The sequence below is a fragment of the Bolinopsis microptera genome, chromosome 11 (genome assembly GCF_026151205.1).
Source record: "Bolinopsis microptera isolate Bmic1 chromosome 11, MBARI_Bmic_1.0, whole genome shotgun sequence".
Classification (NCBI taxonomy): Eukaryota; Metazoa; Ctenophora; class Tentaculata; order Lobata; family Bolinopsidae; genus Bolinopsis; species Bolinopsis microptera.
The window spans coordinates 2,733,088-2,759,860 of NC_087082.1; the positions used below are offsets into that span (position 1 = coordinate 2,733,088).

At 38.8% G+C, this 26,773-nt stretch overlaps 1 protein-coding gene across 2 annotated transcripts; it reads left to right on the forward strand.

Moving 5' to 3' along the window:
* Window positions 1-332: 332 nt before the first annotated feature.
* Window positions 333-25,877, forward strand: LOC134822908 (uncharacterized). 2 transcript variants are annotated; one of them, XM_063834184.1, is made up of 12 exons: window positions 333-548; window positions 1,169-1,244; window positions 10,517-10,642; window positions 12,316-12,441; window positions 18,187-18,282; window positions 18,876-19,017; window positions 19,178-19,339; window positions 20,556-20,813; window positions 20,974-21,086; window positions 22,198-22,305; window positions 22,418-22,525; window positions 22,653-25,877. In XM_063834184.1, exons 1-12 carry the CDS (start codon window positions 367-369, stop codon window positions 22,860-22,862), a joined length of 1,707 nt encoding a protein of 568 aa, XP_063690254.1. In that variant the 5' UTR covers window positions 333-366; the 3' UTR covers window positions 22,863-25,877. The 2 variants fall into 2 exon arrangements, with proteins under 2 accessions (XP_063690254.1, XP_063690255.1); XM_063834185.1 differs by having other exon boundaries at window positions 20,565-20,813; window positions 22,653-22,964.
* Window positions 25,878-26,773: the final 896 nt, after the last annotated feature.

Here is a 26,773-nt window from a genome sequence, read left to right on the forward strand (position 1 = left end):
GGCTCCAGCACAGCTCTTATTTTACAATAATGAACTTTATTTCGTGGGCTCGTGTCTTCGCCTGCAATGATTCACGTACTGTAGTGCGTCACGTACTGTAGTGCAACAAACCTCAAAGATCGACACTGTCGCACTTCAGTGGGCTACAGTGCGTGTCGCACTACAGTTCCTTTACCGAGTGCAATCACTTTTTAAACATGTTAAACTCAATAATAACTCTTTAAAATTTCCCGTTCTAAATAAATTAGATTAATCGAAATCGATAATTTGTTAAGTTGCTGTTTTTTGTTGTTGTTGCATGGTAGCTAGCTTGTTTGCCAACAATCTTAAACCTTTTTAGTGAGGAAAGTATACCATGTTAATTACATGATAACACGCCACCACAATGTATTGATAGCACTACTACTACTACTCCTGACGACCACCCATGTCATGGCAACATCACTGAAGGTGCATATTGTTACCTACAATACCGGTAATACCCGACCCAGAGAGAGTATAGCGCCCCTCCTTGGTCTGGGACTCGATCCTGATATCATATCTCTTGGGTGAGTTGGGGGGTTGGTGTGATTTGGGTATTGGGTATTTGATAAGCTAAACATATTTTTTATTAGGTTCCCAGCTGCCGGACTCACCACGACTTAATTGCACTTACAACAATTAATATAATATAATTGTTCAATTCGAATGTACTGCGCAGTGCAACCCAGTAGTTCAACATATTACAAGCAATTGTTAACAAATCTATTACCATGGCCCGCGCTCAGCCTGTCATTCCGCCGAATCTCTGTTTATGAACATAATAACCTGAGGTCCCCAGGTAACAAATCTATCGCGTACCGTCGACAATTTGAATTTGTTAATATATTGAGTAAGTATTGTTTATAGTTTAACCATTTATATGCAGGCCGCATTTCTTGTTCATTAGGTTCCCAGCTGCTGCCGAATCTAAGACAACATTTCACTGAAAACCTAATACACTAAACTCCATTTTGCTGGTACTTGATCTGAAAATCAACACAATGACACCAATTCTTTAATAAGTTTTAAATACGTAAACCTGTAACCTGTCAACCGTCAATAACAGCAACTCTTGAAGTTGAAAGTAAGTTTCCCTAACACGACGACATGATAGAGGAATAATGTATTAAAATGTTCTAAACTTCAGATTCCAAGAGCTAGGTGACACAGATGATTGGGAGAATGAAGCAGACAGGATTCTCAGCAAGCAGGGATACTACAGGGTTAGTAGATAATTCAGTATCTTTAACTTCACATAATATGTAATTATTATATAAGTATTATAACACACTAAGTTAGATTATATTCTGTTAACTATCAAAGTATTGATTTGAAACATTGATTAACATTGTACATGTAATTAATCATTCTAGATACAATTTCATACTCGTGATTTCACTACATCGCAATGATATTCAAAAGACCCTAGTTTTTGAATGTCATTGGATTTCGTGCATATTTCGAATACAATATAATTTATAAACATACCGGCTTTTTTCTTTAAACTTTCCAAGACATGTGATCGCAATTATAGTCATCACTTTATAAGTATAATGGGGGGGGGGGGGGGGGGGGTGTCACGTCCGTCTATGTCCGCTTGTCTCATAGAATCCAAAAAGGACAGGACATAGGCGGACGTAGGCGGACATAGACGGACATAGGCGGACATAGGCGGACATAAGCGGACATAGACGGACATAGGCGGACATAGGCGGACATAGGCGGACATTAATGGACACCTAAATTGCTAAATAAAATGTTCAATTTTTGCTGTTATAGGGGGATCATGTTTTTTGTCCGTTCGGTACCCTATATTTTCAAAACGGATAAAAAATAGAGCGGACAAAAACGGACAAAAATGGACAAAAACGGACAAATATGGAAATAACATTTAGATGCTTCCTCCTCCTACTCTTCCTCCTCCTCCCCATGGGTCTTCCTGATCTTCCTCAGTCCTCTTCCTCCTCCCCTCCTCAGTCCTCCTCCTACTCCTCCTCCTCGTCCTCAGTCCTCCTCATCAGTCCTCAACAGTCCTCCTCCTCCCCAGTCCTCCTCCTTCTCCTGGGTCCTCCTCCTGGGTCCTCCTCCTGGGTCCTCCTCCTGGGTCCTCCTCCTCCTCTTCATCCTCCTCCTCTTCCTCCTTAGTCCTCAGTCCTCCTGAGTCCTCCTCATCATCCTTCTCCTCAGTCCTCCATCCTCCTCCTCAGTTTTCCCCCAGTCCCCCTCCTCCTCCTCCTATTCAGTCCTCCTCCTCCTCCTCCTCCTCAGTCCTCCTCAGTCCTCCTCAGTCCTCCTCCTCCTCCTCCTGAGTCCTCCTCCTCCTCCTCCTCCTCTTCCCTCTCAGTCATCCTCCTCAGCCATCCTCCTCAGTCCTCCTCAGTCCTCCTCATCAGTCCTCCTCCTCCTGGGTCCTCCTCCTCCTCTTCATCCTCCTCCTCTTCCTCCTCGGTCCTCAGTCCTCCTCCTCCTGGGTCCTCCTCCTCATCCTTCTCATCAGTCCTCCTCCTCCCCAGTCCTCTCCCAGTCCCCCTCCTTCTCCCTCCTCCTATTCAGTCCTCCTCCTCCTCCTCCTCCTCAGTTCTCCTCAGTCCTCCTTCTCATTTCTCCTAAGTCCTCCTCCTGAGTCCTCCTCCTCTTCCTCCTGAGTCCTCCTCCTCCCTCTCAGTCATCCTCCTCAGTCATCCTCCTCAGCCATCCTCCCCAGCCATCCTCCTCAGCCATCCTCAGTACTCCTCAGTCTTCCTCCTTCTCAGTCATCGTCAGTCCTCCTCCTCAGTCCTCCTCAGTCCTCCTCCTCCTCCTGGGTCCTCCTGGGTCTTCCTGATCCTCCCCAGTCCTCTTCCTCCTCCCCTCCTCAGTCCTCCTCCTACTCCTCAGTCCTCCTCCTACTCATCCTCCTCGTCCTCAGTCCTCCTCATCAGTCCTCAACAGTTCTCCTCCTCCCCAGTCCTCCTCCTCCTTCTTGGGCCTTTTCCTGGGTCCTCCTACTGGGTCCTCCTCCTCCTGGGTCCTCCTCCTCCTGGGTCCTCCTTCTCCTCCTCAGTCCTTCTCCTCCTCCTCAGTCCTCTTCCTCCTCTTCCTCCTCCTCCTCCCTCTCAGTCATCCTCCTCAGTCCTCCTCCTTCTCAGTCCTCCTCCTTCTCAGTCCTCCTGAGTCCTCCTCCTGAGTCCTCCTCCTCCTCAGTCATCCTCCTCAGTTCTCCTCCTTCTCCTCCTAGGTCCTCCTTCTGGGTCCTCCTCCTCCTCCTCCTGGGTCTTCCTGATCCTTCTCCTCCCTCTCAGTCATCCTCCTCAGTCATCCTCCTCAGTCATCCTCCTCAGTCATCCTCCTCAGTCATCCTCCTCAGCCATCCTCCTCGGCCATCCTCCTCAGTACTCTTCAGTCCTCAAAATGTTTGTCCGCTAATGTCCACCAATGTCCGCTAATGTCCACCAATGTCCGTCCAAGTCCGCCAATGTCCGTCCGGGTCCGCCAATGTCCGTCCGAGTCCGCCAATGTCCGTCCGAGTCCGCCAATGTCCGTCCGAGTCCGCCAATGTCCGTCCGTGTCCGCCAATGTCCCAAAAACACGTCCGTTGTCTCATAGAATCCAAAAAGGACAGGACATAGGCGGACATAGACGGACATGACACCCCCCCCCCCCTATAATATATCAAGTTTACACCGAAATATCTGGTAACATGAGCTCACCTGGAGGATGTGTACAGAGAAGAGAACTGGAGAAGACAGTTCCACCTTCACATCTAGCCTCAAGTTCGCCTCGTTGTCTTATCCCAGGTGGTCTACACTTGACGGGGACTATTGAACCGTAGTTGATAGGATAGTGTAGTTTACTGTCAGGGACCATGTCGGTGAGGGAGGTGCCAAAACCTGTGCAGTCTGAGAAATACAATGGGTTAATGAAGCGGCCTGTCTTACATAATGAGATCAGTTATATCAGAAGTTATGTTCCGCTGATAACCTTACGTCTTGTATCATATTAATATAGTGCTAGCTTGGCAATTTATAAGATGATTTATGGTATCGACGGGAAATTGTAAAAATGCAGCTGCATTATATATATAATATCTCTCTATATAACTGATGTTTCAGTATACAATTAACAAACCAATCGAAGTGCCACCTTCACAAAAATTCTCTGTTATCTCCGGGTTGAAAGTGTTGCCACTCAGGCACTCAAAGAGTTTCTCAGACTCAGACTCAGACTCAGACTCAGACTCAGACACAGACTCAGACACAGACTCAGACGGAGACTCAGACGCAGACTCAGACTCAGACTCAGACTCAGACTCAGACTCAGACACAGACACAGACACAGACTCAGACACAGACTCAGACTCAGACACAGACACAGACTCAGACACAGACGCAGACTCAGGCCCAGACAGGCATGTTAGAGTCAGTGTTCCTCCAACAACTGTGTAGGGTGGGGAGGAGTGTTTTAGTTGGGGGTGAAACTTGTCCAGTCTGCAACCTTCCTGCACTGAGACAATAATAGTTAGCTCTGGTATTAGTTTTTAGACTATCTAGACTCAATAATAAGCGATTTTTCTGTAGATAGAGTGCATTCAATGATCATTGTCTTAATGTTGATGGATTATCTAAGCTTAAAATTGTACCTGTAATCACATCTTCGCCCCAGTTAGTGCAGCTCAAGACATCATCCTCACACGTATACCATTTAGTCCAATAAAACCCCCAACCTGCACTGCATTCAGTGACTGTATTCCATTTTTTGGGTGTCAGACACCAGCGCCCTGTCACGTAGTACAGTAAACTTCCTGAGGTCTCGTGAAGATAGGCTCGCTTTCCTGGGTATTGAAAAGCGGTTCAGAATATTTAATTTACATTTCAAATACGGCAGCAATAGTTGCTAAACTATGATTCATTACATTATTTACTAACTCTTCAATTAACTTAAATTGAAAGCAATCTCATTAAGCATTTAAAAAACTGATACTTTCTCACCACAACAGTTTTCTTTCCTCGGAACGTAGAGTCCATTAAAACCTTCATTTAACGAACTTCCTTCTACTATCAATAATTCGTAATCTGGTAACGGAAATATTAACAGCACTGAAACTCTAAATATTTCATTAACAACTTTATATTTGTTCAATTTTTAATCATTAACTTCATTGGGACTTTGGGACCTAGTTCAAACTTCAAAGCATCTTACCATAGAGTCCACTTGCTTCACTGGGAGCTGGACTAGGTGTTTTACTGGGAGCTGGACTGACTATTCCACTGACTTGTCCGCGGTGCAGGTACCAAAAGATAAATAACGACAACGGTAATTTGAACATCGGACGATATCTAAAAAGTTTAACTTAATTAATTTTGTATAAAGAAAAGTGAAAAATTAAGATTGTTTCCTCCTGCCACTATGATCAGTTAATTAGATACGTTTAAGCATATTTTAAGGTCCATGCTCCAAATTCAAGGGGTAAAGATTTGGAATGAGGGTTGGTTGATGGACGTCATAATGTGTCAACATACGTTTTAGACTAGAATATAGAGAAAGGAAAATACTGCGGAACTGTATGAGAACTGAGATGTTTTACACAGATTCACAGAATATGGTTTTTAATTTTGCGAAGATGGTAAATTCTCTATACAAGGGTTACAGGTTTACAAGGTTTACAAAGATAGATCTATATATTCAGTATAATAACCTTAGATCGGCGTTGCTAAAAAATAAATCGAAAGTCCGAAATCCAAATAGGAGAGAAAACCATTACCAAAATGTCGTGGTGTCACTCTAAAGCCAGAGGCGAGTGCAAATCATGTATATGGATATATATCATGTTTATGGATCCGTGCTATTTTACTGACACCACGGCATCAACTTTAACGCGACGTTCCGCAAAAACCGTAAAAGATTTACAACGGAAACTTTTTTGACTGGGTCAAATGCTTTAATGCTTTAAAAATCAGCATGAAAAAATAAACAATTGGCCAAGGAATAAGAATTTTAGTGCCCAAAATTTTGACTCCCAAGTGGTTTCAAAAACGCGAATTAGATAGGTAATAATTATTTAAGTCTCTCGAGTCTTGACACCATTTTAGGGTTAGACGGGTTCCTCGGTTCCTGCTAGTCATGTCTAAACGCTACCTACCCTAATTAGTAATGAATAATGATTGGTTCGTTACTAGACCCACGTACTATTTATGAGCTCTCGATGTTACAATTGGTTCTCCTGCGACTGCTTTCAATGATAATAATAAATAAGTTACAATTAATGCTTCATCGGCTATCAGTTCGATGAATAATTTTATGATAGGTCTCAAACAAGAATTTCGCTGCGATAACACCACGCACGATCAATTTTCCCTACAATGTATTACCAGTAATCATTTCAAGTGAAACATGTGGCGCACCGGATAATCATATTTTATTTTAGGCGAGCAGATTAACTTGATAAAAAGTGCAAAATATTTACATACTATAATATTTTCCATAAATGAGTAGGATCCGTGCATGGTAAAAATTGACGATTTATTTGATCAATGTAGTACCGCGCACCACAAATAAATCAATCCAGAGAATCGTGGAAAATAACTTTGCAAAAACTGAACAGTATCGAACGTTATATAAAATAAAATGTTTTTGAGACTTATTTAGACTAAAAATATGCTTTCCAGGATTTTAGAAAAACATTTTGAAAAGAAATGTTCGGTTAAATATTCGGCCAATTTCGTCGAAACCTAACCAGAACTGGAACCGGATACTAAATCCAGATATCCGACCGGGACGGGATTCAGCCGGATATCTGGTCGGTTCCTAATAGAGATCACAATTCACCCCAGAAAAATGTTGCCCAAATAACTGCGTTCTTACAGCTTTACAGGGGGTGGAATACTGTACTATTTTCTGTCATGAGCCTCGCGCACTGCCAACTCCTCTCGGTGGTTTACAAATCCACAACTGATCCACTGGATGTCATTCTGGGTGTTATATAAATCCCTACTGCTGACACCTCGCCTTTGTTATAGTCTAGCTCCTAGTATAGCCTTTGTTATCTCCACTCCAGGTCTTTGTTGTAGTCTAGTTTACTACTTACTTACTTATGACTGGGTTATGGGACGCTCTCAGCTCTGGTGAAGGTTGAAGATTCTAATATTAAATATCTAAGTGTAATTCTATTTTCATAGGGAATACTGTACTATTATCTGTCATGAGCCTTAACAGATGCTCACGTTGTTTTAGTCTAGTTCATTAATTATTTAGGAGTTAGGAGTCCACACGCACGTCGCACAACTGAGGCCTTATCTCCTATTTGCACTGAGTTCTCCCTATATAATATTGTGTTTATAATAATAGCACGCTGGTACAGCTTACAATGCTATTGTTGGGAGAGTGAGACTACTATAATAGGAGCTTATAGGGCTCTTTCCTCTTGCTCAATCACTTACTCAGGTTAATCACTTGATCGGATTAAACACTTAATGCCTCAACTTGACATAGGTGTGATATTCCATAGATGATTCATAAAATGAATAAAAATGATTAAATTGTTGAAAACCAACTTCCTCATAATAATATAGGGAATTTATATTTTCTCCTCTTTTACATTATAATGATTAAATAAGAATTACAAGTATAATAAAACTGAGATCTTGTTTCAGATAAATTAGGTATATGGACACAGTGAAGATATTACAAAATATATTATCAAAATAAGTGCTTCAACAATCAACCTACTACATTTTGTAATGGGTATCCTGAAAGAAAAACTTTTGTTGAAGAGAATATAAGAAATTATTATTATTTAACCCTCACAGTCCATTGATATTTCAGTTGTAAAATATCAAAACCACCCATCATACAGGCCAATTTCGTTCAAGTTTTTTATTGAAATGCCTCGTTCAAGTTTTCACTGAGCAACATAATCCAGATGTGATGATGGGTCCGGGACTCTACGGCGTAAGACTCTAACCCTAACCCTAACCCTAACCCGCCGTAGAGTCTTACGCCGTAGAGTCCGAACCCCGTGATGATCCGTTATCACTTCTCCATAAACCGTATGATCGGATCCTTTTATTGCATATTTCTGTGATACATCCGCCGTGTATCTGTGTATCTTGATTCACGATGTTGTTTTTTATCATAGTTATCATGTTTGTATGATCATTATGGTATAAAGAAAGGGAAAGGAAGCAGTTCTAACGAGCTCTTCTCAAACACAAGAATATATCTTGTGAACTTGGCTAGTATATATGAAACATTTGATATGGAGTTGTAGAGGGAGTTATGTGCCTCGCCGGGCTAAAGTAGTGGATGACCTTGCTGTACGGCAAGTTAAACAAGGATCTGAAACTACTAGGCTCCGTACAGACTCAACTCTGCACCCGTGTCAATATGTTCATTATATGCAAGCCTCTTGATTTATAAGAGCTTGTTTCTACTTATCTAATGTTTTATTTGATATCTGAGTTAGGTAAACGAACTTTCTCGTCTCATTTCATGCTCTTTATTGATTGACGATCTATCATCCAGAATCATGTCATGCAATCACTGTGGTAAGTGCTGATGAAGAAATATGGCAACGGGGGAGGCGTTATGTGAGTTGTGAGGCCCGGGGTGGGGGTGGGAGGGGTAAGATCTATGGGTTAATCCCGATTTACCGCACCCATATTTTCCAAATTTGAGCCACCTGATGACTCAACGTACTCAGTGACAAATGTTATGAGATTATGTTACTGAGAATGGTGAGTTTTGTATGAACCAGCTGGAAAGGTGTAGCTCAGCAGTACTTTTGTAATAACCTGAGTCTCACAATACAACACCTGTAATTTCCATTTAACTTGTGTGTGACGTGTCTTACCTAAACAAGCACCTGCCACGTCAGGTGGCTCCCACGTGTTCCCTGTCTGACAAAGGAACTTTCTGTCCCCAAGATCAGACACGAAACTGTTATCTCTTCTCCCACTTTCGCTCCGTTAGTAACAGAGGTCCTCACTTCGGTGGCTTTGTGCACATCCGGAACAAAACACCCTTCATAAACTGTTGAAAAGGGGTTAGATGGTTTGGTGGAAGGAATTTCGATAGAAATGAGAAAAAGAGAAAAACAGTTACAGCTACAGATCCGCCATATTTTCAAACTTTAAGATGAATAGGAAACGATTAATACACTTACTATTGATAGGCGTATTGAATGTAGATTTCAGGGGGTCGTTCTTGAAAGAATTGGTGTAGAAGAATCCCAAACCATTTGAGCACCCTTTGATGGTGTTATAGTAAGCACTGGTGAAGCACCAGTGGGTTGGTGTGTAATAGAACAGTGTCTTGGTGGTGTAGTGAAGATAGGCTCGTGTATCTGATGGTAGGAGGGGTTAGTTTGTTAAATGTGTACACAGCTAAGTTGTGGTATTCAGAATAGACTATCTGACCACAAGTTACAAATGTGGGATCTGATTATAAACGTTTACAAAGATCATCGGGAAATGAGTTCGTGCGTGGTGCAGGGATGGTCCTTTCGAAAGAAACTTCAACTGGGCTGTATTCTTAAAGAATGAAGCCTTTTCGTCAGAGCATAATGTTGGAAACTGTTTGAAGAACTCGGAAATACTTACTGCATACGACTGTGTCTCTTGGGACGAACATCCCGACATATTCACTTCCTAAACTGGAACCAGTACCTTTCTCCACTATTAGTATCTCGTATTCTGAAAGTGATAACTAATAATATTTCGGTCATAGAACAGACAAGGCAGGTCGGTCGGGCGCCGGTCAGTCAGGTTCTATTTGAAAGAAATCTTAGATAATTAAATTATTATCTATTTATAAACTTAATTATTAAATAAATCGTGTTCTTTTTTTTTATTTTAGATATTTCGTACTCACCAACAAAGGCAGATTTTATCTGAGTTATCGTTGAGAACAAGAACAGCACAGCCAAAATCATTGATCTAGATCAGAGCGTCATTACAATGTACAATCTTTCAATATTACATTATTTTAACAGAAAATCAGATTTAAATATAATGGTTTAATTGAGAAATCTCAATTCACGGATTCAGTGATTGTATAATAAAGCTTTTATTTTTAAATCGAGATATTAGTGCCTATATTTCCTTTTCATGAGTCGATATTTAGTCACTAGTTAGGACAATAAATACGATTCATTAGTAAGCAATTTAAAGCACCAACACTACATGACAATGATTTAATTTACAGTACAAACTCTAATTTACACAAAGCCCAAAATATGAAAATAAAAATCCGTTATATTTCTTATCTCGCCTATTATTCAATGTATACTGCACTTACCTTAATTAAAGTGTCAAGATCTAATAAAAACGAGGCGGCGAATAGCAACCAATCCAGTTCATTAATAATAAAATATTCTCTAATAGAAATCTAGTTTAATTTATAATTATGTGCCGGAGAAAAGTACCTGTCGCTCAAACGACATTAATAAGTGTACTTAAAAGTATATCAGTAGTCAATTCCAAACACAAGTTTTAAAAACTAAACTATAAAATGGTTTCAGATAAAGCTGGTGACGATGTCGATAATGCAGATAGCCGTGTTCGCCAAGAAACAGCACCTTCCCTTCATTTCTCATATTCAAACAGAGTACACAAAAACTGGCTTCGGAGGAACCTACGGCAATAAGGTTACTATTTTACATTATAAAGAAATAAAATTGAGGGCGAAATATTTACATCTATCGAGTAAAACTGAGTCATTTAGACTTTGCTGTTGAGATTGCGGTATAAGGAGTGAAAGAAGTTTCTGAGCAGAAACTCAGAACCTACAACTTTCCAAGTCTGACAAAGTTTGCGGATCTTTAATCCAACAAGTTACAGCACCACTTTGATCACGATTCACGTATTTAATATTTATGATCTGACCTAGCCAACTGTCCGTCAAATTGTTGTATTCGTTACTAGGTAACTGCCAAATTAAATTAATACGATAACTTTGTAATAGCTTAATTAAGCTTGATAGGCCCTCCTTTCTTCTCTGAACCGTTTGGAATCTGACGTATTTAACTCAGCACAATAGTTAACAGAGTTAATAATAATATCAATAAGCACATGGAGAAACAGCACTGACATGATTCCCTTACAATGCAGTCCTAACTTTAATATAATACTTTTAATTATAGCAGGCTTCTGGAGAACTTGATAGTAATTGTAACGAGACGAAGGAGTTATATATTATATAAGTATACTAATTTATTAGGCCTCCACGGCACCAGCAGTATCTCTAAGAAGGCTTACAATTATTATATAGATCATGGAATAAACAGTAAACCTCATAGAGCTTATTAAAAATAGAGCTTATTAAAAATCGTGGCCAGCTGTTGCATGTTTTACATATCCTCCATAGTTTAACGGAACCATAACGGCATGATATCCAGTAATTAGCCAGATGGCCAGTGCAGTAACCGTGGTTGACTGATCGCCCCACCCCTGCCCGCAGAATTGGCCCTGGTGATCAGTGATCACGTACATCAACAGTTCTTATTTTATGCTGAATTATCAATAGCAGGTGGTTTGACACACCAAATGGAATGAAAATAAAGGTCAGAATGACCATTGATCCCACAAAAACTTGTATGTTCAAACGTCAATGTGTGAGGGTAACTACGAGATTCGAGAACCATGTTCGCGTTGTTATGTAATAACTTTATAACAATGGCTTTACTCGAGCAAGTTCAGAAACAAAACCATTGGACTGCCAATTGCCATGATTGGAGAGTTTTCGGTACTAGACATCAACATCAACGTCACATCCTATTTGTACAAAGCCGCTTGTTGTAGAGCTTTTATAGAAGTTGGATGTTCGTTCGAGTACAAAGCTAATTCCAGCGCAACAATAGTCAGAGTTTAGCGAGGCAATAACAACGTCGCTGGGGAAATAACAAGGAACAACGTATGCTGGACAGCTGTCTAAGCTACAAGTGTGGCATAACTTATTCAGGGTTGATTAGACAAACGACAGTCTGAAATCTTAATGAATATATAGCGTCTTCTGTATATAGTTGTTAAGAGTATTATCATATAGGCGTTATAATATATAATTATAACAGAGCTAAAATAAATAAAAGAAAGCCATCTATTTACTGCGACTTTGTCCTGAGACCTGAGTCTGTCCATTAATATAAAAATATAGTCATTAAGTTCGTTAGTCTAAACCACAGCTGAAGTCTAGTAAACAACGAGGGATCCAGCCTGTTCGTCCATCATAACCCAGTTATAAGCTTCATGTAACTGCACAAAAACGTATATTTAAATTCGAATGATTGGAACATATTGTTTACAAAATATTTCCTTTTTTCAGGGAGGGACAAGCGTGAGGTTCAGATTGTACGACAAGACGGTTGCCATGGTAAACACCCACCTCTCAGCACACATGGACCAGGTTCACATCAGAGATGAGGAATACTGGAACATCATGAGTGAACAGGTAAAATAAACACGTGGTGCAAACATAACCACGTGGTGCAAACATAAACACGTGGTGCAAACATAAACACGTGGTGCAAACATAAACACGTGGTTTGATAAAAACACGTGGTGCAAACATAAATGCAATTAAAAATCAGCTCATTTTTTTCATAACTGACGGCGTACGAATTTAAAAAAGATAAAGACTTCAAAATGTTCTTCACTGAGAACCAACAGGCTTGGCGACGGAACATTTTACTGATTATAAATCATCAAGCGTGCCCATCACTTTAACGTGACCCACTTTTACTGCTAAATAGCTAAAAATAGAACATTTTAAATGCCACCTGGTCAGTTGTCAAGAAAAAAAACAAATGGTTTTACCTGCTTCAACAGCTCAGATAATTATGACAAAACATTTGTTGTTTTTTTATAGAACCCGTCCCCAATCTCGTATTGAAAAAAAAAACACTTTAAAAGACCAAATATATTTAAATTGAACAACTGCTAAAACGCGCCTCATGGAAAACTGAAATGTAACGTTCTCCGCTCACCGCTGCCTAGAGCAACACCTAGTAATAAGCTAATGACATGTTACTAATTACTATACTTCTGACAAAAGTACTCTCATTAAAGCTACATACGTATTAGGCTGACCAGGAAATCTCTATATTGTGGCAACTATCACATTATTTTGGTTTTGGTTTGTAGAGCTGTACACGCCACGTATGTCCAGATTCATTATAATAGATAATAGATATAATGGAAGACTTCAATGTTATATTATGCTACGGAAACACAGGTCGGTCTAAAAATCTCCAAAGAAGACAAAGATAAGACAGTAATATATAAATTTAAGATCTTCAACCTGTAGAAATCTATTGAAAAACAAAGCTGTGAATTTCAGGCTACAAAACAAGTCAAATTACAGTTTTAGAAGGTTTTCTATGAGACTTAGCAGAAAATATGTTCTTTTGGTTTTGGTTTTGGTTTTGGTTTTGGTTTTTGGAGCTGTACACGCCACGTATGCCCAGATTCATTATAATAAATAGTAGGACTTCTAGGCAATGAGCTTGGTTGTGGGACACACTCAACTAGGGAAGCTGAGAGGCCTCAAAACAAATCTCATTATATAGAGATATCAACAGAGTGTGAGCCACTGCCTGACCAACCTGTGGTTAGAGTTTGCCAGGCTCTATGAGAGTGGCAGAGAGTGTCTTCTGAGTTGATGAGATTCAGAGTATCCTTTGTCCGTGATGCTGGTAACAAACTCTTGTTGTGATTTAGTCACGTGTTAAAGATGCCACATGGGGAAAAAAATGGAACAAAGATGTGGATAAATAATTATCTTTGCACTGCAGTTGTTCCGAGTAATATGCACTGTTAATCATTTAATCATCATGAGAGTCATGAGGGTCTAAAATGGAAACTATCACATTAAACTAAGCAAGGCTTGATGACTGATGTTGTGAGCACTAATAAGTATACGGAGATATATTTGATGTTGTTACATGGAACATAATAGAACGCAATATTTTAATAAAGCGCTCAACCAGGATTACCCAGGTGGTTTTTGTTGGATTAACCACCTAACCATTGACCAGGTGGTTTTTGTTGGCGTATTAATCACATTTAACGTCTTGTCAGGCTTGTAAATCATGGAGGAACAACAAAATGACATACATGTCCATTTAGCACTGACTGGTTTCATTAGAGTCTAAAGTAACTTCATAAACTCTAGTATTTATATATAAATATTATATTGTATATAACAAGAAATAAACACCAAATAAATTACTGGCCCTGTTACACCGAACAAGTTATTAACTAAAGTCTAAAACAGCATTCTGGATTAGCAAACGTGTCGTTTGCTTATTCCCCCTCTCAGTATTACACTAATTGCATACGTTGCTCTTTTCTTACTCTCTTATCTTAGTGCTTATCTCTGTTGATTGTAACGTGCAGCTACAGTGGTTTGTGTATCACCGTGTTACACGACCATGACCATCCCGCCCAGCGAGTATGGTGAAAAGGAGATCAACATGTTAAGGGGTGACTCAGTTGAACTTCTCAGCAAGGCTATGTACGAGATGGAGATCACAGCAATGAAGCAACTATCCCCTTCGTGCGTGAAGAAGATGACTAAGAACACTGCGTGTGACTTGTTGCACGATGCGTTAAGATATTTGGAGGAGTTCACTGGTGTCGTATCCACGGACTACAAGATGGCCTCAAACTCAGTTAAACATCTTATGTTCGAGACACAGGAGACCATCATTAAGCTGCAGTCAGAACTACTAGCCTGCAAAAATGAACAGTTGGAATCGTTGCAGACGTCAGTTAAATCGTCAGTCGGAGAGTCTGTCAAGGCTGAATTCCAATCCTTCAGCTCGGTATTACAGGCGAATTGTCCAGAATCTCAGAAGCCTGTCAGTTCTGAAATGATCAAGAAAGCTGTGAAAACTGTGGTACAGGAGGAAGACCGAAACAAAAATCTGATGATTTTTGGTTTATCGGAGCAGGACAATGAGGAGCTCAGCACCGTGGTCAGTGAAGTGTTCTCAGCAATCGGAGAGAAACCCAGAATCGAAGCTAGTAGAGTCGGAAAGCTCAAACCTGGCAAGGCTGTGAGACCAGTTAAAGTGACTGCGGCAAGTGCAACAATTGTTAATCAGATTCTCGCTAAATCGAGAAACCTGCGAGCAACGGAAAAGTTTAAAACTGTTTTTATCAGCCCAGATCGATCTCCAGAACAGAGAGCCAAGCAAAGAGAACTCGTCAGGGACATGAAAAAACTGGTAACTGAGCAGCCTGATAAGCTACACTTTATCAGAAACGGTGCTATAAAGAGTACTGATAAGACTAATAAGACTGCAGAATGAGCTTGTGTGTTTTTAATAATTGATTATTATTAGTGTATTCAAGTTTTTGTTGTGTGGAGGATGTTTTAACTCACTCTTGTGTGCCCAGTCTTGCACTGTCAGTATTTCTCGACACTTTGAGCACACAAAACTGTCAGTTTTCGCGACATTTGTCAGATTTCGTTTTCAGTTCTGTCAATTTCAAGCGCTACTAGCTCTACTACTAGTAGTCTACTTCAGCTCACATTAAAGGGAGTTTTCGTCGTGCGTGTAGCGCCTTTCAAGTTTAACTTGGACGGATAGGATTTATAAAACTTCTGATTATAATATTTATACTATATTGTATTTTGTATCTATGTATTTTAGTAAATGGTCATTAGAACCACCGGCACCGTCCGGGCCCAAACAAACAAACAGAGACAAAGCGGGATAAAGCCACCCCTTTCCGTGCTTCTTAATTGTACAAGCTTTGTTTAATAATGTCAGAATACACAGACTAATACATTATTATACGAGGCAGACCTCCTGATCCTGTCAGGACAGATCATGTGATCACCCAATCAGTGACGATTGATTACAATCTGATTGAGTTAGGAATGGGCTCCGGCTATACCTAGAGATCTAGAGTTCAGCAATACATAAAGTACATAATACATTACCCACTGAAGCACTGTACTAAACACTAAAGGGATATTGCGTGAAACGACTATATGGTAAACCACGCATCTTCATAGCTGACTTTCAGCCTTGGTAAAATGTGTATTTGTTGGCTGACTTACCTATGTGGTCAGATGAATCTAATATCATTGATCACACAGTCTTCTAGTGGTAAGATAATAACCAAAACTCCAAGCTTTCCCATTTTCTAAATCCAGGGTGCATATCATACGGTACACCTACTTTAGTTTAACACGCACTCTAGTTCGATACGTACTGTAGTTCGACAAACCCTAAAGTTCGACTTTGTCAAACTACAGTGCGCTACCTGGACTTTAGTTCGACACGTTCTCAAGTTCGACAAAAGAACTTCGACTGGATGAGAAAGATATTCATAAAGAAAAATTTAGTAATTCAAAATATCTTTCGATTTAGTTTTTTATCGAACAATTTTGAGTCGCATATCAAATTTGATAACGTTCCGTGAGCCAGAAGTTACGGTAATATTATAAAGGACATGAATATTCTCTGAATTATAGTAGAGATATATTTATTATATATAATATATAATAAGATTGTTATATAGCACAAGACCAGGTCTGTTTGAGGGATGTCTGTTAGTAGTTTTTATTGAGTCAGGGTATATTCTCAAAAAAAACTTGTGCCCTTCTTTGCCTAATACTCTAATAGAGCCAGAAATACAAACAAACAAGTTTTAGTGAGCAGTCATCAACAACGCTCGAATAAAAGACGTGCATTAAACGATATAATAGTCTATGCTTTGATATTGGACGAAGTGGCTCCGCAATATGATATCAGGTCAACTAAACATATGAGGCTAGACTCAATAAAATTATTCGTATTACATGATACCATATCCCTTACAAACGCTCGATAAAAGACCTGATGGATATCATGCTTTGTTTAGAAAATATTATTTAAAATTTTACTCGTCACCACCGTAGTCACTAGTAGTGGAATATCAATGATCTCATGATCTGTTAGAGTTTAGACTGAGCAAAGAGAACGGTCCTGAGACTTGATATAAGAGATTTTCTAGAAATGAGCTCATTAAAAATCAGCCATTTCAAAACCAACCGTAGCCACCGTACTACGTTATCACTTATGAGCACATAGACTGTAAAGTGTAATATATGTTAAAATGCTAATTATGTCTAAAAGCTACTTACCCTAATGAGTAATGAATAATTATTGGTTGGTTACTAGACCCACGTTGTTGTTACAATTGGTTCTCCTGCAACTGCTTTCAATGATAATAAGTTTAAAATGCTTCATCGGCTCAAATTTATGGTAGGACCCAAAAAATGAGTAACTATGAGACAGTAACAGTAATGACGTATGTTGTTTTACGGAGATAAGAAAAATTTAATTTTATGAAATTAAATTTTATGAAATCAAACTTCAGTGCTGCACGCCGCCGGTTTTTTTTTTCAAAACGGCGGCGGTGTGGTTAAAATCTGCGGCGGCGTAATCGGCGTGAGGTCACGTGATTTTGCAGATTACATTTTCCTCTAGAATAATGCCAATAATTAACAGTTTTAAATTTTGACACGAGGCTCGTAATATCTAGTACCTTACAAGACATATTTATAACGTACGAAATGTGGCGGTTTTCCGAAAATTTCGCCATATTTTCGGACCGCCAAAATTTCGGTCGTCGTAATAGAATCCGTCGCATTATCTTTTAGCTTATTTCAATGACTGTGCCTTCACTGCTTTATTTTGTTTTTAAAAAGTAATATCAAGTAAAATAAATAAATAAATTCTGGCATCTTGGGACAAATTATTACCACACCAATGACGAATTGAATGTCAAGCAATACAGTTTAAATTTGCATTAAAATACATGTATGTGCTAACATGAAAGTCTTACAGTCTTAATACAGACTAAGTTTGAACATGATTTTACCGAATTTCAGAAATTTCCTTACTGCTTACTGTCACAAAAAATGATGAAAAATACCCTTATTTTCTGTGACGTCCGAAATTTGACGGTTTTTGTTCAATTTCGCCATATTTTCGGACCGCCAAAATTTCGGTCGTCGCAAATTAAGCCGCCATAAATATGTCTTGTAAGGTAGTATATAGTATAAACAGGTTCACGCCGTGTACGCCATTTGAAAACGGCGGCGTGGCCGGAAAATCATCGGCGGCGGCGTGCAGCACTGTGAAATACACAACGAGGATCACGACAGCACCAAATTGTAACAAACAACTTGTTACAGGATTTCGACGACCCTCTGTCAGAGCATTTGTACGACCACGACTACCTCTTCTGGTCTGGAGATCTCAATTACAGAATACAGCTCGGAAATGACGAGGTTAGTACAGAGAAGGTCTCTATATTTAACAATTAGGGCTATTGTCTAGTATTTAGCCACACAATCATCTTGATTACCCTAATCACCACAAAACGGTTTTGAACCATCAAGTAATCAAGGTCCTAGTCATCATGGCTATGTAACAACTTGGATCATTTGCATTGAGATTAAATTCATCTCCATAACACTAAGTACCATATTGTGTCACAAATGAGCAGCTTGTTACATCAATCTACCAAGCACTTGTTTTCTTTCTTTCTTCTTGAGAGGGGTTTTTGTTTACCACACTCTTTGCTTGCAATGCTCATGAATAAAGAATTAGTTTGTCATTAGTCCCACCATCCCCCCCCCCCCCCCCCCATTTGCATGACGTTTAGCTAGTAGCTAGTAGCTCGTAGTCACCATTCTGTATATCCTCACTCCTTGTCTGAATAAATCTTGTGATCGAAGACATAAATGTGGAGGTACTGAGCCTGATGAGTCTTATATACAGTAGCTATGGGCAAAGTGGGGATCTAAACTTTTTAAGTGGCTTACGTAATATGTGAACAATCCCAAAGTAACGAGTTTAATCTTTATGAACTTAATTCCAGGTTCGTGCAGCAATAACAAACGGCAAACATTTAGACTTGATGGAACACGATCAGTTGCGTCAAGAGAAGCTTGCTGGTCATGCTTTTATTGGATTTCATGAAGCTGACATCACCTTCAAACCTACTTACAAATTTGACCCAGGTTTGTTCCTAAAAATATATGGAACGTAAATTCATGATGTTTATCGAAAGCAATAGCTCAATGTTTCATCTCATTTTCTGATTATAAGATAACTGCCGAAGTAAGCGAGTAGCACTAAACAACTAACGATATTATAATAGTAAGCACTGATTCCTCCCAGAAACCGATATATACGACACCAGTGAGAAGAATCGAGTGCCGGCATGGTGTGACCGTGTGCTGTGGAGAATCAAAGCAGAGCGCGCGGAAATAGCGCATGCGCTAAACTGGGACGGTGAGGGGGACTCCAGTGATTCTAGCTTATCTAGCTGGACTTTTTCTGGTACGTAAAATCGGGTTTAATTGAACGAAGAATTTAGATGTTTATAATCTTTGTCTTAAATTTGATCCTTCGAACAGCTGTTGAGCAATGAAACGCAAACATAATCTTAGCAAAATGAATATATTTCTTTTATCTTCAGCATTTAATCAGTCACATAATCTGAGAATATCAATGGTTAGTTTGAAAATGTCAAAAATTCTCATCAAAAATGTAGTAAAGTCTCAAAAAATTAATTAATTAATTTAGCATCTCGTCAAAATGGAATAGTTTAAAATCGGAACAAAATTAATGGCATATACTATAATAATGTGGAGTCTGCAGTAGTTCATTAAATCAAAAAGACGCAATTCAAAAATTGATAGACTGCATATATAAACAAAAAATGGACGATATAAAAATAAAATTCGGGACACCATGAAAAATTAGCTTCCAGAAACGGAATTCACATTGTTCAGGCCAAACGGATAAAGTGTCTTCAATTTGTTAATATAAAACTGTTCTGACTTTCTAATATTATCTGGGGATGTAGAACACAAAATATCAAAATGGAAACTTTCATTGAAATCAGATCTCTCCCTCAAATTATGAACTGAAAAAAGATGTGCCCCTAAAACATTCTCGTCATCAAAATCTCTGTGGCTCTCAACATTCCCCTTACTACTCGCCTCTAAAATCTCATAATATTTACTGCGATGACCATTCACACGTTGGCTGAGGCTGGTGACTGTTTTTCCCACGTATACGTTATTAACAGTACAAAGTTTGCACGTCGCGCCGTACACAATGTTGCGTGTCTTACAGTTACCACCTTGAGTTCTGACTGAGTGTCCATTATTGGAGACCATGGAATTGCCACTATAATCTTTGTCGTATTCTGAAGTAGTATTATAAAGTTATAACTTATTATGTTTGCTAGCTGAATTTTGTTATAAGAACTTATGAAATGAAATAAAATGAAATAATGTGCATATATCCCGCCCATATGGATAGCAGCAGGCACAAGTGCTAGCTACTAACCATGTCAGAGCGGCTCTAAAGGGTGAGTGAAAAAGACTAGCATTAAAAATGAATGTGACAATATCGAAAATAATTTAAATTACCCTAAGATCTTGTGCTCAAAACAATTAATACCGCTTCTGATATAATGACGGTTTTTAATGTTATATCCTACACTCTGTTCTAAATCCGGATAGAACTAATTTCGTCCTCTCCGTAGATTTCTCAGGCTTATCAGATGCTAGCGGAGCGAGTGGGAGCGATTTGTCTGATCACTGTGAAGTTGACGGCGGATGTACCTCGAAACAGTATCTCGAGGTAACTAAGCCTGAAAAGAAGAAGAAGAAGAAAAAGAAGAAGAAGAAACAGTCGGGAACGAGAGATGATAATGCGCATTCTGATCGATCCAATTGGGAGGCGATGCGAAAAAGAACAATAAGTCTCATGAAGAAAACAGCCGTATATGCGGCTTCAACAGGTTTGACATTTTACAATGCTATATGACATCATGACAACTGCAGTATAAGTAGCTGTATCAACAGCAACAAAATGTGTATCAGATTTCATTATCACGTTAAATATTAGTTTTAAAACCTCTCATACATGAAGTTAACATGTTACTTACCTCTGTTTTCTAGGGAGTGCTATGTTACGCACGGCTACCGGCACGGCTCCTATCAAGATACATAAAGCTGATGTCGCTGACCCGGAGAGATTCAAGGACTTGATGAACACACTCGAGCGAGAAAAGGTAGATATCACGTTGTTCTTTGATGTTTTCGGTCGCTGACAGCTATTTTGCCAGCAAACTGTATTCTACACAGCCTTTGTTTTGGCCAGCCTTCCGGCCTGGAGATTATAAAGCAATGAAAGGCATTAGTTTGGTCAAATCAAACGGAACATATGCTATCAGACTTTCAACTGACTATGGCAGGGTTAAAACAGTTTTAACGCTAGCAACGATCCCCTTTTACATAGTTCCACTAAAATGATAATTTAAGATTAAATATGTATACTGTATAGTGATAGGTAGATAAAGTAAAAAATGTAATAAAACGGTACTAAGTAAACGTAATCGACACGTCATACAACGAACTGCCCCAAACTACAATTACTCCCGCGTAATTTCCCGCGTAATTCTAAGACTCCGATTTGCGCCGCCGCAAAGTTATTATAAAACTAAATTCAACACGTGCGACAAATATCTCGCAACATAAGAAAAGGATGCCATAGGTCAAGCTATGTCATTAATATATTTCCACACCCAATACCAAACTTATTCTTTAGCCCATGCCTCTTTACCACTGATAAGTATATTTTACTAAGACGATCCCGTCTAAAACCCAACTCAATTAAATCATCAGTAAACTTTAAAACCCTATCAGAAAAAGCAACAAGATTATTACAGATCCTAGAATATCTCACAACCTGTGAGATAAACATAGTTGTTTATGCCGCGCGCACGACCATTTTAATGATGAAAGTGCAGCTTCCTGCATCGTTGAAGTATGTGATCGATAGCGCGCTTTTAAAAACTTCAACTTCTTCCGAGTTGTCACGTGAGTACCACGTGGGACAAAAGTTCGTAATTTGATAACCACGTTTAAGTACATATGCTGATGTAAACATGGGCATCACCTGATCGCCTAAATTTTGCATCCCCTGCTAAATTATAGACACAGAGCGAGCTTCGGTGCGACTCACAATTCGTCATTTGATAGAAGCGCACTAGTAAGTATTCTGATCAGACTTACTTAGTTATCATGAATAAGCTAGTATTTAAACCACAGGAAGTCCAATCGCTATTATAACAACAATGTTGAGCAAAGCTAATGAATTGTAAATTTGAAATATCATCCCAGGTAGCTGAAGTTAAAGAAAAGTATGAGAACTGCGTGAGACCGCTTGTTTACAAATCCTACCCTGAATACAAACAATCGGACCATAAACCAGTATCTGCTCTTCTTGAGGTCAGTAGTTTCCAACAATGGTAACTCTTGTATTCAAAACTAAGATAAAATGATAAACGAGAGATTCGTATGTTCTTATTGTTAGAAGACACTTGAATTATGCATTTTTCAGGTGGGCGTTAATACGAATATGAAACCGTTGATCAGCTTTGGACAAGATAAATATGTATGGAAAAAAGGAGATAAGCTCGATGTTTTAATAGATGTTCGTTCAAGAGTGGTGAGTATTATGTAGTAGAAAGATTTTTTGTTGTTCAAAATGTCTGGGAACTTGGGAAGAAAGTTAATTTCTGTAAACTGATTTAACAAACAATAGCAAGTAATGACTATGTTTATCTCTTTTTCAGTGGAGTTTATCCTCCTGGGATTGGGTAGCGATAGTGGATCCTAACTGGACCGATCCTCACAAGCATTACATCACCTACCAATACATTACCAAGGACACTGCCAAGTTCGGCTGGGAGACCCACCCTGGGGTTGCTAAAACTCTAAACCTCGTCCTTAACTCATCTAAAATGAGTGCTCCGATAGCAATCGCTGTTTTGGAATGCCTATGAGGAGGATTGCAGCGTAGACCATGATTTATTGATTTGGTTAAATTATTGGGGCTTCAATGTCAGAAGAATGACTTGGTATGAGAAGATTTACGGGACTTTTTCAGTGTTTACACTTTTTTGTTGTGCAATGATTGACATCCTCTATCAAACGCTTCGTACAAGTAAAAATTAAATGAACACCTGGGGGACCTTCTATAAAGTTAACAAAAACACTTGGGTTATTAATTTCAACTTCCGGGAGCTTTATTTATCAACTGTTTATTTGAGTGCATATTTCTCTCATCGGCCATTCGAAATTTCGAAAGTCAGGACGATTTAAGATTTCAAAACTATATTGTGAGGATCAGCTCAAGTCGCTATTTCGATAAAGTAAGCACCCTGTACTATATTCTGCAGGAGATTCGAATACTGTGAATTAAGTTCCGAGATCCGATACATCCATAGATATATTAGCTTTTCTGTGTATCTAAAAACTGCTTATATATTTTTTTGGTGCAACTTTTAACACTGTTTAATTCTATGACAATGATGACTAAGGCTTTACAAAATTTTGGCTTCAATTTCATTCATTTATTTTTTAATTCCTTAGGGAAAGTTACCACTAGAACGATCGCTATACAATATCATTGTTGTGGCAACGTTCGGAGAATATTTTATGCGCTTCTTTAAATTTTGAATTTTGCGAGCATTTTACTAACTGAAATGAGTAATTTGGGGATTTATTTTTCTATATATTTCCCAGGTTTCATAATAGATAACGATGAATTGTTTTGCTGTATTCGTTCAGATATTTCGTTTTAAGGGAGTGCTGAACTTAAGTCTTCTTTTTTTATTGAATTATAAATGTATCAATCTGCATATTTAGGAATTCGTAGGTTTGTGCAAATTTTTCCCTTTTCCTCAATACTCTAGTAGCAGAGAGGTGTTGTTGAGTGTGTGCTTTGCTTTATCGAGTTTTTGCTACTGAATCGAGTTAAATAGTTCCAGCTGTGGAAAATAGTTTCATATTAGGCGCATAAAAAAGAAAGTTTTTAAAGGGTTAGAGACTTAGATTTGGGCTTGAAATGACCGCAATAATTATATGTTTATATAGGCACTATGAAGGTTTTGTAGGCTCAAAATTCTTACTTTTTGGAGAAAATTCAGAACAAATGATTTTCACAGGGTGCAAGTTAAATATACTTCAGAAGCTAATATAACTAAAATCGAGTGTGCAGTTCGATTTCTACAATCTGTACAGACACAGAGTCCTTTGAAATGCTCTGGATGCTACCTTACCAAAGTATGGCACGTCTTATGACGACAATATCGACTGGCTAACAACGTACTCTCAACCAGATCTACGCGCTAGTGTTCTGTATAAAGGTCCTATATTAGCTATTACCGACCACAACATTAGTCGCATAACTTGCCCATCTAGCATTTTCTCAATAAGCATTTATAAGAAATCAGCAAAGCGTGTAATGATAGAACTACAAAGCTCAGGAAACGATGAAGAATGGCCAACTTTTCTGTTACATAATTTACCCGGGCTACGTAAATCAGCAAGATCAGGCACTCAACAAGTCAACTACCGAGAATAACCTAAGGAATAAGTAAAACTAGACGGTTAGCACACTAGTCACTATCAACCATATAATGCCACATTTTTCACTGTCTTCTCACTGTCAAGATAGCACAAGCAGGTGCTGATAAGACATGGGCTCAATTACTTTAATTATTTTAACTTCAAACAAAAAGTTTCCACTCCATAACTTACCAGGATTTCGTAAATCAAAAAGAACAGCCGACACGTAATAGCAACCTAACATATGCAGCTCAACTTTCACTATTATATCAGTGTCCCATCTAAATCACTTATCGTGCCATCCTGACAACACATATTTCACTGCCAACTAGCGCAAACCTATACTGATAAAACACCTACGACAGTATTATCAAGTAAAGAATTTGATATAAACGTTTAAGCTTTCAAATGTGTTTGCAGATCAGGGTCATCAGAATCAACTGATAAAATATAGACGAAATAACTATGACTATGAGTTCGATGACATGTAATTTGCGTGCCCTTCGGGGATCAATATTGATTATTACAATTATTATATATTTTGAGTAAACATTGACTGGTGTAAAAGCCAGCCCCCAAACCTTCATCTCTATCCAACTTTCACCAACACCCACTAATTGTTGTGCGGCTACCATCAGCACCGGAAGATTCTAGCTCTATCCGGCAGCCTTTGACTACCTTGTGCGCTATCCAGCTAAGACCAGCACCCTCAAATTCTAGCCGTAGCCTAAAGTACCTAATTAATTCTGATCCAGAATGACCTTACAAAGGACCCTGTGTCTATACAAATTGTAGACATCGAACTGCATACTTCATTTCAACTTGAACCGGCCAGTGAAAATCAGTTTTTCTGAATTTTCTCCAAAAGTAAGTATTTTGAACCCTCATACTTCATAGTGCCAATATGAACATATTTATTGTGGTTATTTCAAGCCCAAGTTTAAGTCCTTAAGCCATTTAGAAACTGAGATGCAAATTTCTCCCATACTCGGCCTAATATGAAATATTGGTGTGGTCCCCCATGGCTGGGACTATTTAACTCGATTCAGTAGCAAAAAACTCTATACAGCAAAGTGCACACTTAACATCTCTCTGCCACCAAGGAGTCCAAATAATGTATTTAGAGGACAATTTAATATTCCATCTCAAACCAGTCCACTGAACCGAATTTAGATTCAATTATAAACAATTCAATAAGCCCAGCTAACTGATCTAGAATAAGAATACTGATCACAATCCTTTATTTAAAAACCGCAACGCTTGCTATTGTAAGTGATTACTTGTTCATTCTGCTGTAGAGCTGTATTGTTAATTTAAAGCTCATACGATGAACCTTTGCTAGTTCTGTATCTTTATTTTATTTGAAATGTTTAATGATGTTTTGTTTGACGGAGTGAAATTTTAAAGGTTTGAATATAGTCGCTGATTTGTTCTGAATTTTTATTGAACATCGAGATTTTTAATTCTCCTACCATTACATAACATTTTATTTTAATCATTCGTCTTCACCAAGAGTGTCTTGACACCGATCTAGTAACACAATGGCGCTGACATGAATTAATCAACCCAAAATATATTAGTGGCGAGAATCCTAAAACTTCGACCTCCATGAATTTGTGCAGCCCTGGGGAGCAAACAAGGGACGGGCCTCGCTGTGGTGGTGTGACTATCAGCTGATATAATATAACATGGTCTCACAATCTCCTCATCCCACCAAACCAAATCCAGTTTGAGTTAGCAACCCATGAAATCGACTTAGAGAAATGAGGCGCATACAATTTTACTAGTTAATGACGCGGCCCGCCAAATTGCCTTAATCGCTGTGCAGATGGGATGAGCTGATTTTGTCAACTGGAGGTGCTCACGTTAACCTTTGGGTCGCACAGATTCTTCTACAATTCTCTTGGATTCATTTCGCCTTCGGTGTGTTTCAATGACAACAAAATGGGATTACTTCAGTTTCGATAGGACTAAATCTATCAACAATGAATTGTGCAGTGAAGTGCAAAAGGTAGTAATCTTGTTACGGTGTGATTCAAATTAATTTTTGCCATGTTTTGATACGTTTGATATTGATCCAAAAATGGTGCGAGAAGATTGAAAATGGCACCAGGAGAATTTCGTTTAGAAGTTCTTATCATCATTGAAGCATGAAGTTGTAAAGAATCGTATTGATATAGACTCCGTTACATTGTTAAATTTTAAGTTTAACAATGGTTACAGGGCTTATCACTTATTTGAGATTTTATAAACTTAAAATCTCAAATTAGACTTTTTCAGATGACATATGGCAAACTGAGTTTGCCATAGGCCATCTTTGATTTTTAAACTGTGCCGCAGACTC